The sequence below is a fragment of the Lontra canadensis genome, unplaced genomic scaffold, assembly GCF_010015895.1.
Source record: "Lontra canadensis isolate GAN:19392208 unplaced genomic scaffold, GSC_riverotter_1.0 scaffold10, whole genome shotgun sequence".
NCBI lineage: Eukaryota > Metazoa > Chordata > Mammalia > Carnivora > Mustelidae > Lontra > Lontra canadensis.
In genome coordinates, this window is record NW_022631004.1 from 14,158,335 (window position 1) to 14,174,965 (window position 16,631).

The window sequence follows — 16,631 nt, forward strand, 5'->3', positions numbered from 1 at the left end:
CCCTGAGAGGAGTGCACAGCGGCCTTCAGCCAGGCAGGGGCCTTGGAGGCCGGGGGGTGCAAAGCCTGAGCGGCCCACCCAGCTGCGGCCCCGCCAGGTCTCAGCTGCCTGAGGGAGAGGGCAGGAGCTGGGGCTGACTGGGGCATCCTCTTGGCAGGTGCTGGCCCTCGCCAGGCAGCAGAACAAGCGGGTGAAGGTGGTGGGCGGTGGCCACTCGCCGTCAGACATCGCCTGCACTGATGGCTTCATGATCCACATGGGCAAGATGAACCGGCTTCTCCAGGTACTCAGAGACCTCGGCTCCCCACCTCTGCTGGCCCGCAGCCTCAGTCTGCACCCCAGCCCCAGGAAACGCCCCAGCTTTTGCCATCAGGCCTGATCCCCTCCCTGCCGCGAATCCAAAGTGAAACCGCACTTCTAACTGCCCGTGATCACCCCTCCGCAGAGCCCTCCTGAGGCCGCCTCAGGCCTCTTGTCAGGTGTCCGCGCGCCTCCTTGTGGCCACAGGGAGGACGTTCACCTCGTTCCGCCAGGGCCCCTTCTCTGCTTTTCTGTAACAGCAAGTCAGACCCTACCGAGATGCACTCGCAGTGACAAATGGGGAAGGATTGATGCTTAACTCGTTTTACATATGGGGAAACAAGATCTGAGAGGGTGAGCAACTTGACTAGGGTTGCACAGCCAATCAGTAACAGAGCTGGGTACAAACTCAGGAGTCGGGCACTAGCACTGTGCTGAGATACCTTCTGTGCAGTTCAGCCAGCACTTGGGGAGCGCCCCACCCAGGCCTCCTGGACACCTGCCAGGGCGAAGAGGCCAGACAAGTGCCTGAGAATAGGAGAGCTCCTATTCTCCCCTGCCAGGACCTGCTGCCCTGAGCTGTAGTTTTTGCCAAGTAACCTCCTTTCCACCCAGCCCTGCTAGCAGAGGTTCTGAATTCCTATTATTTCCTTCTTTGTGCAGGCTGACAGTCTCCACGCTGGTCAAGATGTCAGTCATGGCAGTAATTAACTCTGATTGCTAATTAGTGAGGACTGGGCTCCAACAACTGATTTTGCCCGGCTCTGTGCTCAGGGTTGGTGCAATGAGCTTGTGCTCTGGAGTCACAGAGATGTGAATTCTCCTCTCAGTTCCACCCCCCCCCCTCGCGTGACCTTCGGGGAGTGACTTTAAGTCCCTGAACTTGGGGCACCTCCCTGTTAAAGAAGAGACTCTGCTCTAACCTCCCAGGGTTGCCAGGAATCTTCTAGTGCCCTCTGCGCCCATGGCAGGAACCTCCCGTCCCCTGCCAGTTCCCAGTCTTTGCCTCAGACCTTCCGCGGGTGAGAGTAAGTGGAGAATTTGGACTCCCATCTAGCAACTCAAGCCCCCTGCAGGGTTAGACCCTCCCTAGTTGGTGACTCTGCATGGCTCTATGGGAATCCCACCGTCCTGGTCTGGGGGGTGCGGTGAGATCAGGAGAAAGCACAGTGGCAATTAGGAGAACTGAACTCTAACCCAGTTCTGCCAGTGACCTTGGGCGAACCCCTTCTCTTCCTTGCTCCTCATTTCCTTCCCCTGCAAGAAGAAGGGGTTCCATGGAATACAGCAGCCCCCGCTTACCTACAGTTTTGCTTTCTGTGGTTTCAGTAACCCACTGTAAACTGCCATTGGAAAGCAGATGATTGGAAGGGCATAGAAGGACAGAAGGATATATCATCAGAAGGTCAACAGTAGCCTAATCCTATGTCAGAGTTCCTATGTCCTTCACCGCACTTCTTCCCATCACATGGGCATTTTACCATCTCACATCCTTACAGGACGAGAAAAGCTGCGCACAGTATGATAAGATACCTTAAGAGAGACTGCAGTCCCGTAACCTTCATTACAGTATATTGTTATAATTGTCCTATTTTATTTTTAGTTACGGTTGTTATTCTCTGTGCATAATTTACAAATTAAACTTTATCATAAGTGTGTGTATGTAGGGAAAAACATGGTCTATGTAAAGGTCAGTGTTATCTGCATTTTTAGGCATCCACTGGGGGTTGTGGAAAGCATCCCCTGTAGATAAGGGGGGATGACGGTATTCCCAGAACTCCAGCAAATATAGAGCTCTGCCTATCCTCCCTTTGGTTGCCTGCAGCAAGCGGTGGCTTGAGTTGACCGCAGGCTGGGACAGATACGTTCTTATTCGTGGGGCAGTGGCTGCCGGGTGGGGGCTGGGTGAGAGCCTAGCTGACCCCAGCCCATGTTGGTCTCTTGCAGGTGGACACAGAGAAGAAGCAGGTGACTGTGGAGGCTGGCATCCTCCTGGCTGACCTGCACCCACAGCTGGGCAAGCACGGCCTGGCCTTGTCCAAGTAAGAGCCACTTCTCTCATTCCTGGTGGGCCAATGCTGACCTCCACCCCTTGCCTGCGGTCTCGGCCAGACACTCAAGGATCTGGCAGGAGAGAGAGAAACACTTCCCAGGGCACATCCCCTTTCTCTGGACCCCTGTTCTTTCCTTTGTGGGGTACCTGTCTCCCATCCCCCATGAGTTCAGGGACTGTTGTGTGAGAATACAAAGAAACAGGTCAGAGACGGGCCAGGCATTAAGGAAGAGTCTTGTAAAGGGGCTGGAAAACTATGGATTAAATTTTTCTTAAAACTTGCAATAGACAATTGTAGGGACCCAGACAGAAAGGTACGCCAAGTAAGTGCAGAGGAACCGAAGGACCTGCTGCCTGAGCCACAGGACTTTGGGGCATCCTTACCTATGGGTGTACTCATCTCCCTAGCCAAACGTGTCAGTCATCGCCTGGATTTAATATCGGGGGATTTCCACTGAAACAGGTGTCAGATATAGCCAAAGGATTGAATGTCTAACTGTGGAATTTCAACCATTGGATAAAGATGACAGGTGTTTTTGGATAGTGGGGTAGCAGTTCCTTTGCAGCTGGAAACTGCACTCACTGAAGCCTGTTGTTTGTTTTTAAGCATGGGTGGTCCATTTGCCTGAGCTCTCTTACCACAGGCCTGGAGGCACTGCTACATCTTTTTACTCTGGAAATCGTCTATTCTGTTCCTGCTTCTCCAAACACCATGGCAACTCAAACATTTATGAGGTGTCTACTATGTGTAGGTCTTGTTCAGGCCCTTAAGAGGCAAAGATGAGTACACCCAAGGAACTCCTGTCAAGGGACAGACCAACACCCAAAATGATAAGCATAATGCAAGACAGTGGGTTCAAGTCAGAGAAGTGTCTGGGGGCACTGTGGGGCTCTCAGCCTTGGCAGGCAGAGGAACATATGAGGGGATAGGAATCAGGGGGCCTGCAGAAGGGGCCCCTGGACTGAGTCCTAAAAGGTAACCAGGTATAAATCAGAAAAAAAAGAGGAAAGAGGGGATTTAGGCAGAGAAAACAGCACAAGCAAAAGTCCTGGAAGTGGGGGTGGGGGGGTGGGGCCACACAGGCGCCCTGAGCAGATAGTGGGACAGAATCTGTGACCAGTGATGACAGGAGGAGTCATATTCTAGTCATGATGGGCATTAGCTTCTGGACTCTGAGGCTTGTTCATGGTCTGTCTCTCTTCCCCTCTGGGGACCCAATCCTCCTCAAGTGGATGCCTGCCTGGGGCCCTTCTGCCACTCAGAGTCAGGAGTCTTACCCTGTGTATCGCACAGGAGCCTGGGTAGACAGCTCTAAGAATGCTGTGGGGACTCCAGGAGTATCTGGCTGGGGGGCTGAAGAGAAGAACAGAGCTGGGTCAGACCCTACGCTGGGTGCTTGACAGGTGAGGAATAGAAGCCTAGTTCCAGAGGAAGAAACCGGGGTCTGAGGCGAAGTGGCTTACCGAAGTCACATACCTGGAAAATTCTGGAATATTCCCCCATGTGGTGGACTGGAGGAGGCATGACAGCAGCTTGGTGTAGACCCCAGCTTCAGAAGCAGAGGGCCTGGGTACAATTGTTGCTGTTCCCTGTCAGTCAAGCTCCTTGACCCGTCTGGGCCTCAGGCGTAGAAAATGGGTCTGAAAACAGGGCGCTCAGAGACCTGGATGAGTTAAAGACGGCCCACGTAACGGCTCAGTAAAATCTGTGCTCACTGACCTTCTGGCTCTGCCGGTGCCTCGATCCGCAGGTCCTGAGATGATCTTTCCTCTGGCTGTGTGCTCTCGAGCCTCCCGGAGGCTAGTCTGACCCTTCCTTCCTTGACCCCTCTCCCTCAGGGCCTCACTGTAATCCAGTTTACTTCTTTGAACACAGTGGTCACAGGCCCATTTCCATACTGCTTTTTAGTCTGGTAGGCTACATGGAGAAGACGAGACACATTGAATTCCATGAACCACCCCTTTGTGGGCGCTGAGGTCCTTCTCAGGTGGTCACGATTCTACGTAGGGCTGCGATGAACGTCTTTGTGCTATGCCTTTCCTCACGTTGGAGGATTTCCTGAGCGCAGGATTCCATGATCCTCTTTCAACATTCTGGTATTTTCCGGATGCCTAGGTGGCTCAGTCTGTTAAGAGTCTACCTTTGCCTTAGGTCACGATCTCAGGGTCCTGGGATTTACTCCCTTATCAAGCCCTCGGCTCAGTCTGCTTCTCTCTCGGCCTCTGACCCTCCCCCACTGCCCCCTGTTCCTACTCTGTCTGTCTCTCTCAGATAAGTAAATAGAATCTTTATTTTAAAAAAAAAAATCTATTTTGGTATTTTCAGAAGTAAACCAGTTCATGTGGACAGAGAGACAAGACTAGAGACAAACGTGGTAATGGGGATGAGTAAGGGGAGGCTGGAGAAGCTTGGGTTTCTTCGTCCTCTCCCTGTTCTGCCAGGACAGCCCCCCAGGTCTCACCGCCTCTACAGGAAGGTCTGAGGCTGGCCGTCCTAATCACTGCCTTCACTGAAGGTGTCCTGCAGTGCCTCTGGGAGTCAGGGCCCACCTGCCTCAGAGACCCTCGGTGTGTTCGGGGAGCCCGGGTGCGTGAAGTGGTGGGCACATGGCTTCAGCCGCTGAGCCCATTTCTCATGTGGGCTGCGCTGTCGTGATGATGCTGGGTAGCACACACTGCTCCCCGCCGCAGCGGCACCCGGGGGCCTTTAGTAAAATAAACACTGGTTTTCTTCTCCTTTAAGCTGCAGCTGGGATGTCTCAGAGGACGCTCTTAAGAAGTAGGATTTTTGAGCACACTTTCCCTGAGTTCTGGGCACATCCTCCTAATTCCTGCTCCCAGAGAGTGCCTCTAGAGGGCTCCTGCTCCCCCTCAGGACTCCCGTCCCTGGGGTTCACATGCAGTGCTGTCAGTGTTCCTTCCAGGGCCCAGGACTCTGGGCTGAGACCTGGGCTCGTCCTGGGGGCCGCAAAGGGTGACCAGCAGCTCCTCCTCCTCCTCTCCTGTGGGTTCAGGGAAGCTCCTGCCTCCTCATACCTTCCTGGGACACCTGTGTGAGCCGTTGGAACCAGGTCACTCCCTCAGGGACTCCACAGGCCTTGACTGGCTGGGGCTAGAGCTGTTCGCAGGAGCGTTTGGGCCTTTGATTGGTGGAGAAGATACTGTTGGCAGATGGGGCCCGTGGAAAGGGATGGTCCCACACTGCAGAAACCCCAGAACTGGGCAGCCAGGCCACCTCAGAGCTGGACCGTGCCCCCACCAGCTTAACTGACAGGCCCCTGAGACAAGGAGGCAGAGGCTCAGAGAAGGGAAGGGCCACCGAGTCAGACAAACTAAGTCACGGTACATTTAGGGCCAGAGCGTAGACAAGAGATGAATTTATTATTCTCCTCTAAGGGGCCTCGTCCTGCAGCCCAGAGGAGGGAGAGGGTATGGTCCCAGGAAATCCTAACCACCAGTCCCTTCTGTCCCTTTCACTCCCTCCTGTTGAGCTCAGCCTGGGAGCTGTGTCAGATGTGACCGCAGGGGGCGTCATTGGGTCTGGAACGCACAACACTGGGATCAAACATGGCATCCTGGCCACCCAGGTGAGTCCCCCGACTTGGCTGCTCCACTGACTGCCACTGATGGCCATGGGGTGGGGGATGGATGAACACCTCTTCCAGGCAGCCCCAGGAAATCAGGGGCTCTGCGGGCAGTGTCGGCTCAATTCCACGTGGGTCTCAGCCAGCCCAGCTCCCTCCCTCTGGCAGGTGCCCTCCACCCACTCTCTCTCCTTTAAGCCTCGTTTGTCTGCAATAGATAACAAGTGATGAGACACCCCTGCCTCTCAGGAGTGTCCGGGCCACCCTGTGGAAAAGGGCAAGTAGAGCGAGAGCTTCCATCCCCTCTAAGAGCAAGAGGTCTTCCGAGGTTAGCAAGGGAGGGGAAGGGCCAGGACCGGAGCGGGGGCCACCTGGAGTGGAGTCCAGCAGGTGTGGGCCCAGATCTGCCCCTGATGGCCATTGAAAAGCATTTCTTAAACTTCAGGAGAGACCGGTCTGGGGAACTGGTTACCAACCAGACTCGGGACTCAGATCTGGGTTCAAAAGCTGCCTCCCACATACAGGAGGTGTGCGCCTGTAGGCAACTTCTTTAAATTCTCCGGACCTCCGTGTTTTCTTCTGTAATTCAGAGAGAAGCCAGGGGGACCAAAGGAGGTAGCTTATGTTAACCTACATGGCTGAGCCGAGGACAATGTGTGATTTCTGTGTTGGGAGCTGCCTGTTAGAGGGGCTTCCTGACAGGCCCGGCTGTGCGCCCGGGGAGGCTGGCCGCTCACTCGGGGCCGGGAGAGATCGCTGTCTCTACCTCTGGCCTCCTTGGTTTGCTCACTTGGAAAATGGGGGTGGTCACAACTGCAATGCATCCGGGGTACTTAAAAGAGCATACACAGTTAGTGCTCAATAAACATTCGTGATGAGTTTTGCTTGTAAGATGGGGGCCTTTCTGAAGCTCCCACTCTGTGCTGTAAAAGCAATTTCAGGATGGCTGGGGATTGGACCACAGGGGTCACTTAAGTGACCCCTAGTCAACTACCCAGGTGTGTGGCTCTCTCCTGAGGTAAGCAGATGCCCCAGTAAGCATTGTCTCCGTGTGACTTCTGGGGACTGGATCCCATGTGCTCTGGTCTCAGAGCAGCTCTGAGATCAAAGGAAAATAGCCCAAAAGCAATTTCTAAGAGATTCTTTTTCTTTTTTTTTTTAATATATATTTGTTTTCTTGTATACCACATGGGAAACCTAGTTCACACTTGGCCTTAAAACTTTGCTTTCTCATCAGCATTGTGCACAGACTCTGGTTGCTCTTGTCCTTCTCCCTTCCCTCTTTCTACCACAAAGCCCCACAGAATCCCCCGGCAGGTAAAGGGTGTCCTGGCGTGAGCCAGGAAAGGGGAAACCAACCAAGGGCACCTGTGTTCATCGCGCTTGAGGCAAGAGCTGCCGCAGCAAAAAAAAGTCTTTGTGGGACCTGATCCTCTGGCACTCGGAGCCCTCTGTGGACATTCCACGACCCTCTCCAAGCTCGGGGGGGAATGTTCAGCAGAGTATGAAATAATTCTGGGTGACCACAAATCAAAATGCGCAGATTTCCTACCCCCTTTCCTTAGGGAGCTCAGCTGGAAAGGAGCGGGAGAGGCCTGCTGTTTTATATTATGCCAGGGGCCAGGAACGAGGGGAGGGGATTGACATTTCAGCATCCACTGTACAGCGGACACTCAGCTGGATATGGCACACACTGTCTCTGAGACGTTACTGCCCTCATTTTGCAGATGAGGAAACAGGGGTTGGATAACATGCCCAAGGTCACACAGCTAGTAAAGAAGTGCCTACCTTTATCTGTGGCTGGACCCTGCTGAGGGGTTTCACTGGCCAGTTCTTACTCACAGCTCTGGAGCATGGACAAAATCTGGTTTCTACAAAAATGGTTCTGATGCCCTCACTCCTACAGATGGCCATCGTGCCCCGTTTCTGCCAATTTCTCCCCTCTGGAATTGGTCGCTGTTCGTGGGAATTAGTTCAGCTTTGTCCGTTCTCTCACCTCGAGCCCCCAGCCGCCAACTACACGTGTCAAAAGCAGTTTCCATCCGAATTAGCAGGTAGCAGGGTGTGGAGAAGTACTTAAACCGGTGAGAAAAGAGGATTCCTCTGGAAATGGGCACTGGGGGTAAGAGCGCAGGGGCTGATGCTGCTGGACAGAGCCTCCGGTTCCCCATTGCCCTGTGGCCAGGTGGCATTGATCTTCTGGGGATAGACACCTCCCCTCCTGGCTTCCCAGGACATACAGGGCAGGGAAGGCCTCAGCTGGGGTCTAAGGGAAGTGCCACCGGGGTTCTGAAGCACCGCTCTTCACGGCTAGGTGGTGGCGCTGACCCTGCTGACGGCCGACGGGACCATTCTGGAGTGCTCCGAGTCCAGCAACGCAGAGGTGTTCCAGGCGGCGCGGGTGCACCTGGGCTGTCTGGGAGTGATCCTCACCGTCACCCTGCAGTGTGTTCCCCAGTTCCACTTGCAGGAGGTCTCCTTCCCCTCCACCCTGGAAGAGGTACTGGCATCTTCCTCGCCCCTGCTCAACCTCAGAAAATAAAGGGAGGATGCTGACGGGTAGGTCATGCTCCACTGACGGCCCCGGGGGGCTCTGCAGGCCCCCTGAATAGGGGAGTGGGCTGACCTTTCTAGCTCTTCCTTGCCCCAAGGATACTGTGGCCATGTCCCTTTCTGAGCAGGTCAGTGAAGCTCAGAGGAACTGCCTGGGGTTGGCAGACATCTGGGTGAGAAGGGAGGTTGGGTGCTCTGGGAAGGCATTAACTCTCGACTGCACTGAGCTATAGCAGGTGCCCAGGATTCCCTTTACAATGGCTTCACAGCCAAGCGGGTGGGCTAACTTTGCATTGGGCTGGCTGCCCAAGGTAACACACAAGGAATGTGGATCTAGATGATGGAGGGTGGAAAGGATGACTTCTGACTAATAGTGATGTTTTGGGAATGAACATAAAGCACGTTGCCTGGCTGACTGACTGGAGAGATGGATCGATGCATGGACAGATACATGGATGGATGGACAGCTGGGTGCATGGGTTAACAGTTGCAGAGACATACGGATAGATACGTGGATGGATGGATGGATGGTTGGATGGATGGATGGATGGATGGATAATTGGTTTCATGAATACACAGATGCATGGATGGACACATGGATGGGTAGCAGGCAACAGCCCTGAAATGCCTGGTAATCACTAAGTCTATGGGAGTCAAATCTATGGTTCCAAGGTCCTTGGTCTTCGAGCGCCTCCGTGGTCACCTCATCATTCAATACGAGTAGACCCTCTGCACAGTTGAAATAGTGAATGATGTAAGCATTACTGACCCAACATGGGTAAGGTGGGATTGGCTATCCAGTTGACCTGGCCTTGAATGCTGGCTCTGCCATTTCTAAGCTGTGACCTTGAGCCTGTCATTTAAACTTACTAAGCCCTAGTTTCCTCATCCAAAAAGAAAGTTGGTAATATCTACCTTAAAGGATTGAATATGAGGATTATATCAGGTAACACACATCAATTATCTAATTCAGTATTAAAATATGTCCGCAGTGGTACCTAGTCAGTGATAAAAGAAGAATACAGTTATTTAGAACCAGGTCTAAAATCCTTACCTCAGAATTTTTAATGCATGAAGCTACAGGGCAAAGCCCTACATTTGGAAGGCCCCCTTACTCAGAGGTATGGTGTTTGGTGGAAATAGATCCCCAGATCTCCCAGTTGGTGGTAAGAAAGAGATTGCACAGCTATGATGGGAGGCGGCGTTGATCCCTGGAGTACCAGTACTGAGTCTGATGGGAAAATAATTGGCAAATGAACTGCCTGAGCATTGGCCTAAGAAAGTAGGACTGTTTTGGGACAAGGACATTTCATGGAACTGTCTGGCAGGGACAAGGTGTGGCTAAACCAGGGAGGCCCACAAGGGTATGGCTGGAAGCAGCCCAGACTCGGAGTCCTTTGGGGCCACCTAGGCCTGGCTCAGCCAGCTACAATCTTCTCCACCAGTGCTAGAGGGCAAGTCTAGACCCCTGTTGACCCCAAGTGGGGTTCAGAAAGCATCTTACATTCTGTTCAGTGCCAGGCATGTTGACTGAGGCCTCCTGTGGGGTCAGCATTTGAAACTCTAGGGTAATTCCTGAGACCACAGAATAACATTCCAACCACCTGCTGCAAGGATCGATTTTCCCTTTAGCCCTCGTGTCTCTAGAATTCTCAGGCTTTCCCTTCTCTAATTCTTACGGGGGTGACCCCTCCATCCTGGTCATGGGGCAAGATGTGGCAGGGACCCCCACTGAGATACAACCCCTGCCTTCCTCTCAGGCTTTAGCTGGGAAGCCTGGGTATCCCCTTCTCCTCAGCAAACCAACAGACTAAGCAACCTGCTCTGGGACTTGACACTGGAGACCATAACCAGTGCAGATGGCCCAGCCAGGAGCCAAGGAAATAGTTCATAACAACCGCCAAGTCCCAAGGGAGTCTAGCAGAGAGAGCTCTGACCAGAGTCAGAGCTGGGAGGGAGATGTGGGAGAGAATGAGGTAGAGTGGGCATTAGACTGGAGAGGTACTCAAGGGGCTGAAATATAGAGACAAGCCCACTTTCTTTACGGCACAAGTTCAAGAGATACTTGAAATGAGGAACCAGTAGGACTTAGCAGCTGAGTATGGAGTCGAGGGAGTCAGAAGCGGGAGGCAGGAAGAGCGCTCCCATGGAGGTGGAGAATCCAGGAGGCACAGCAGGTGTGGGGAGCGAGATGATGAGTTTAGCCTGGGAACTCGGGTTTGAGGTGCCTCACATGGAGGTATTGGAAGGCAGCTGGTACTGGAACTCGGGCAGGAGGCAGAGGCTCGGGGTAGAGATTGAGAGGTTGTGTTAGTCTGCTGGGGCTGTGGTAACAAATAGCATGGACGGGACCAAGATGTCTACAGAGTTGGTTCCTCGTGAGCACTCTCCCCTTGGCTTCTAGACGGCTGTCTTCTTGCATGTCCTCACATGGGGTATCCTGTCTGTGTGTATCTGTGTCGTACTCTCTTCTTACAAGGGCGTTAGCCAAGTTGGACTGGGGCCCACGCAATGACCTCATTTAACCTTAATTGCTTCTTTAAAGTCCCTGTCTCCAAATACAGTCCTATTACGAGGTCCTGGGGGTTAGGATTTTGATATATGAATGTGGAATGTGTACAGTTCAGGCCAAAGTAGGGGTCGTCCACGCCCTAGGTGGTCACAGGATAGGCAAGATCACCCAGAGAGGGTGGGTTTGGGTGTGAAGGGAGTGGAAAGAAGATGGGAAGGGTGTCAGGAAGGAGGCCAAGGAGAATGGGTTATAGAGGAATGAAGCCAATGAGGAGAGGTTGGTTACAAGGGCAGGGGATGCCAGGAGTCTGGGACGGAGCTGGCAACGGGGTGCATTTCCATGGGGAATTGGAGTGTTAACCGGTGTGGTCATGAGGAGGTTGTAGCTGACCTTGGAGATGGTTTCAGTGGAGCACAGGGCAGGTTAAGGGATGGAAGTGCAGCACAGACCACTTTCAGGCAAGAAGGGGCTGTCATGTGCTTGATAGTTGAATCTGTTTTCCTGCCTCTCACATAGGTCACCACTTGTTACTTTAAGCTGAAGGTTTTGACCTGGAGATTTTTAAAAAATGGCTGCTTTTTGCCAGTAGGACCAGCCCCGGTTCCTGCTAGGGTATTACAGCTGAGTGGATGGACAGTCTCCTGGTACCTGGTCTGTTCACTTTCTGCTCCTCCCCTGACCCAGCTGAGATCGACTAATAGTAATTATAGCCAAGTCCTGATTCTAGGGGAGCCTGAGCTCAGGCCTCTACTGTACCCCAGCACACTCACACATGTGTGTGCACATGCATGTGCATGCACGCACGCACACACACACAGACACACAGGCTGGCCTCCGTGTCTATCCAGAGCTCAAGGATTTTTTTGTCTCCAACTTACCTCAACGTGGAGACTTCTAACTTAGACATGACATCCTCGAAAATTCTAAGTGACTCTAGGCAATGGGCTATGTTCTCATAGCTTCCAACTTCTTTAGTTTTCTTTAAAAAGATTTTATTTATTTATTTGACAGAGAGAGAGAGCACAAACAGGGAGAGTGGCAGGCAGAGGGGGAGGGAGAAGTAGGCTCCCTGCTGAGCACAGAGCCTGATGTGGAGCTCGAACCCATGACCCCAGCCGAAGGCAGACGCTTAGAACTGACTGAGCTACCCAGGCGCCCCCTGACTTCTTTGATTTTGAAAGGTTGTGATGACACATGAGAAATAGCAGTGGAGATCTCCTCTCCTAAAAGACAAAGTAGCCCCCCGCCCCCCCCCACAGTCACACGCCAATAAACGCTCAACAGGATGTAATGAAAGGTCTCCAGGGAGGGAGGCAGAGCCCCCCGAGTCTGGCCCTGATTGAGCAAATCCCTCACATTTGGGCTCCCCAGTTTCTTTACCTTTTAAAAGCAGAGTCAGAGCAGATGGCCCCTAAGAGCTTTCTCAGCTCTGACATTCTGTCAGAGCAGCACTTGGATTCGAAGCTGTCCCCTCACCTGCTCGCCACACCCTGGAGGCAAGAGTCACTTCTGGCATTACTGTTTCTCTCCTTTGGAGCATCTGGTGAAGTGCCTGGACCCTGCCCCTGAGGAGAGGCATGAGCCCTATAAGGAACATTCCCCCCACGGCTCCCACATAGACCCCAGCTCACCCCAAGGGGGCTCATGGAGTAGGATTCTGTGAGACAGCAAGCACTCTGTGGATCTCCCCCTTTCTGTGAGCCAGTGACTGCTGCTCTCCCCCAGCACTGATGCAGAGCTGGCCTTCCTCCCTGAGAGGCTCTCATCAGCTTCCGTGGAATCCTCCCACAGCCCTCCCCACACTCGCACAGGCAGAAACAAGGACTGCCGCAGAAGGTCAGCAGCATCTGCAGCCCTGTGATTTATTCCAAGGGGGCTGTGCAATAGATGGCCCCATATTTAATTTGCTTTTGCTCTCTCCACTCAAATCAACCTTTAAAGGGCACCTTCGAGAGGCTTTGAATGCTTAGGGAAAGGAGCTAACACAACACAGACCTTGCTCCCCTCAAAGGAAACAAACCCTTGGAAGCAAAGGAAAGGATCAGAAAATGGTCATTAGAACAACTTCTCCCCCTTGCTCAGCCTGGGATGTTTTCCCTCTCATCTAAAAGGAAAACTAACCTCGTGAACTTAACCTTCACGAGGCCTGCGTTTTTGAGAACCAACAGGAAGACAGGGCACCCTCCTGTTCTGGCATTGGTAACTACTCCTTGTTTTTGGCCATTTAGGTTGCCAGGAAACTCCCTCCTCCGTGGGGGGTGGCAAGCTGCTGCTCTGTGTTGGCGGCTCTAAGATGTGCGCAGCTCCGCAGCGCATGTCCTCTGACCATGGGCTTGTCCCTGATGGCCAAGCCCTCCAGGTTGACTCGTCCTGGGTACAGGAGGAGCATTTGAGCAGTAGGAGGGCAGGAAACCAGGACAAAGGAGAATAGTCGCTTCTTGTACATAAAGTTAAGTTTGAACACTAGCTGCTCCGCCATTTTTCCTTCCCTTATTATGTCTTTCCTTCCCTTTTCTCCTCTTTCCTGCCTTCCACCCAGCACGTGTCTATAAAATACCTACTGTGGGTCTTCTAGCCTTGAACTTTGGAAGAGCCCAAATAGACCCATCATGAGGGGTGTGGTGAAGAGCTTGGAAATGCCTCTCCAAGTCAGACTACCAGGTTTGAAGCCCCGTGTCTTTGCTGACACTGTGTGAGTCTAGAGGAGTCTCTAGAGCTCCACTGTCCCTGTGAGATGTTGTCAGGACTCAAGGAAACACAACAGGTGAACCCTCTGCCCTTTCCTTTAGAGCCTCAGAGAGAGGAACCCCCAGTGCCTCCTCTCTCTGACTTTACTCACAGAGAACATTGCTAGAAACATCTGCTGTGTGTGGATCCCAAAATCCAAGTCAAAGGCTGTACTTTCCAGGCTAGGGGTGCTGGTCACCCGTTTTGCTCCTGGACATCGTCACCACTTCTTGAAATGTTCCCCCTTCCCTTTGGCTGCTTGGTGACTTGTTTCTGGAGGCAGGGATTTTATCTGAGGCTTCTTACTCCCCAGCACCCACAAAATACAAGGCAGTGCTCAATGCAAGGTAATTCAAGGTCAGTTGATCAGCAGTTTATTAAAAATCCATCCTTCCTGGGATTTTCCTCATCTGCTCCCATCTTCAGAAGGCATGAAGATCTTAGAAATTGTTGTCAACCTTTTTGCCCTTTATGCCACCCAAAGCATAATGAGATGTGATGATGACAGCTGGCTGCCTCGTCACCGCTCCTGTAGGGCCCCAGGAAGCAGGATTGGTTTTAGTGTGTCACCAACCTGTCCAGATGCCAGCCACTTTGCTGAGGCTGAGTAACCTACCACCCCAACACACACCCATCAACTTGGAGCCCTCTGCTCCCAAGCCTGATAGCCAGTTCTCAAAATCCAGCTCAGCAGTGCCACAACATCAAAATCTGTGGGGGACAGAATCTGCTAGAACCCTTCATGCCTGTAATGTGCCAAGGGGGAGAGTCCTCTGGGACCCAAATTGTTGTGGTAGTGCTCCCAGGAGACCCAAGTCAGATCAAGGAAGTCCATGATCCTAGGGACCATCTTCCTCCAGATAGGATGGTTTGTGGGTCCTGAAGGAGAGACGTTAATTTACAGTGTGTGTGTGTTTGGCAAGGGCGGGGGTGTCACTGTTCCACCACCGTTCAGCAGCCTCTTGGTGCTCAGTTGGGGGACACGGAGAGTCCAGAGCTTCATTATGCATGGTTCATGCCTCTAGAAGCTTATAATTGTGTGTTGGACTGGGGAATATATACCTTGTTTCTCTCATGCAAGGAGGAAAACAAATGGCTGGTGTCAGGAGAGAGGCACAAAATGGAATGAGGGCCCTGAGTCTCATCACTCCATTCTGTGTAGGAAGCTGGATTCTGGCACCAGAGCTGAGAAGGGTGTCATTATTACATTTACAGTTGGGATTCTGGGCAATAGAGGGGGATGGCCTGGGATGACAACAAGGAGGAGATGAGGTGGTTTTCTCCTGCCCAGTGTCCCGCCCCATCCTCCAGGCCAAGCCAACAGGCTGTGTTCCTGGCTCTCCCAGGGGAAAAATTAGCTCTGCACAGAGGCTCCCCACATGAATCCTGTGGACCATGGGTCCATCACCCTATCAGGGTGGAAGTGATAGAGACAGAGGCCCTGGGATTTCATCCTGAACTTCTCCTGGGCCTTCAGCACAGCAGGAAAGTCCTTCCTCTTCCAACAAGGAGTGATAGGATACTCCAGCATTTTCTGTGCAAGGCATTGTGCCAGCAGCTCTAAGGCAAGGGGTTGAGAAGGTACAGCCTGCAGGCAAAATCTGTCTCACTGCTTTTGTAAATAAACTTTTATTGGCACACAACCACGCCCATTGTCAATGTATTGTCTTTAATGGCTTTCACACTACCACAGCAGAGTTCAGTAGTTGAAACAGAGACCATATGGCCCCCAAAGCCTGAAATATGTCCTATCTGGTTCTTTACAAAAATTGTACTTATCTGTGCTCTAGCAGGGGGAGTCAAAGCTGGGTGAAACAGTCCCTGACCTGGAAGAGAATGCTGCTCAGTTTCAGAGAGAGAGGGATGCTTCAGTAATGACAATCTAGTTCTAAGATGAATGCAGTGTATGTAGAAGCCACTTAGAATGGGAGGAAATGGCTTTATGAGGAGCATTTGAATCATATACATACATCTCCATTCAGATACGTTACTTTTCAGGGCTCAGTGGCCACGTGGGGCCAGTGGTCATTGTATCAGACAGTATTTGTGGACGGAGGTCATGGCTGCTGAACGAAGTTTTGTGGGCTTTATTCTGTAGGAAATAGAGAGCTGCTGGGGATTTCTGAGCTGTGCTTTGTATGTTCTCTGTAGATGTTGTCTGGAGAGATGAGAAAGGGGGGCTAGTATGAGGCTGTGCAAGAGGATGGGTGACGGGGGCGCCTGGGTGGCTCAGTGGGTTAAGCCTCTGCCTTCAGCTCAGGTCACGACCTCAGGGTCCTGGGATGGAGCCCCGCATCAGGCTCTCTGCTCAGCAGGGAGCCTGCTTCCCCCTCTCTATCTGCCTGCCTCTCTGCCTACTTGTGATCTCTCTCTATATCAAATAAATAAAATCTTAAAAAAAGAAAGAGTATGGGTGATAGCTAAGAAGGGCTTGGACTACATCACAGCAGCAGCAGTGGGTCACAGGAGAAGGCTAGGGAGACATTTGCAGAAATACAACAAGGGACCAACAGATTGGAGCCAGGGTGGGGTGGGGGAGGGTTAGGATGACAGCCACATCACTTGAATGCAGCAATCATCCAACCCATCCTTGTCTCTCTGGCTGTACCATGCACTGGCTAGCAAGTCAGGGGGTCTCCCTGACAATCATGACAAAGAGCCAGAATTCCAAAGCTCCACTGCTCTCAGACACTCCAAACTCAAGTTCTAGATGGGTTCATCTCAGTGCTTCATCTTGACTTCACCTTTCTTCCTGATCAGATGTGGCCATCCTTCCTCAAGCTCACCAACCTCTTTAGACACTGGATTGACCCATGATTGGATCCAGTCATTTGTCTATGTTGGGTACCAAATTCCCCACAATGTGTTTGGGCAGTAAGCTTTTTTTTTTTTTCCCTGTTTT

The 16,631-nt window shown here is 52.3% G+C and overlaps 1 protein-coding gene across 1 annotated transcript in view; it reads left to right on the forward strand.

The window, feature by feature from the left end:
- LOC116866607 (L-gulonolactone oxidase) overlaps nt 1-16,631 on the forward strand; it is a 31,109-nt gene that overhangs the window by 3,115 nt on the left and 11,363 nt on the right. The window contains exons 3-6 of the mRNA XM_032855663.1: nt 158-283; nt 2,248-2,342; nt 5,850-5,940; nt 8,252-8,437. Coding sequence (XP_032711554.1) covers nt 158-283; nt 2,248-2,342; nt 5,850-5,940; nt 8,252-8,437 — 498 coding nt within the window. The remainder of the gene's footprint in view (nt 1-157; nt 284-2,247; nt 2,343-5,849; nt 5,941-8,251; nt 8,438-16,631) is intronic.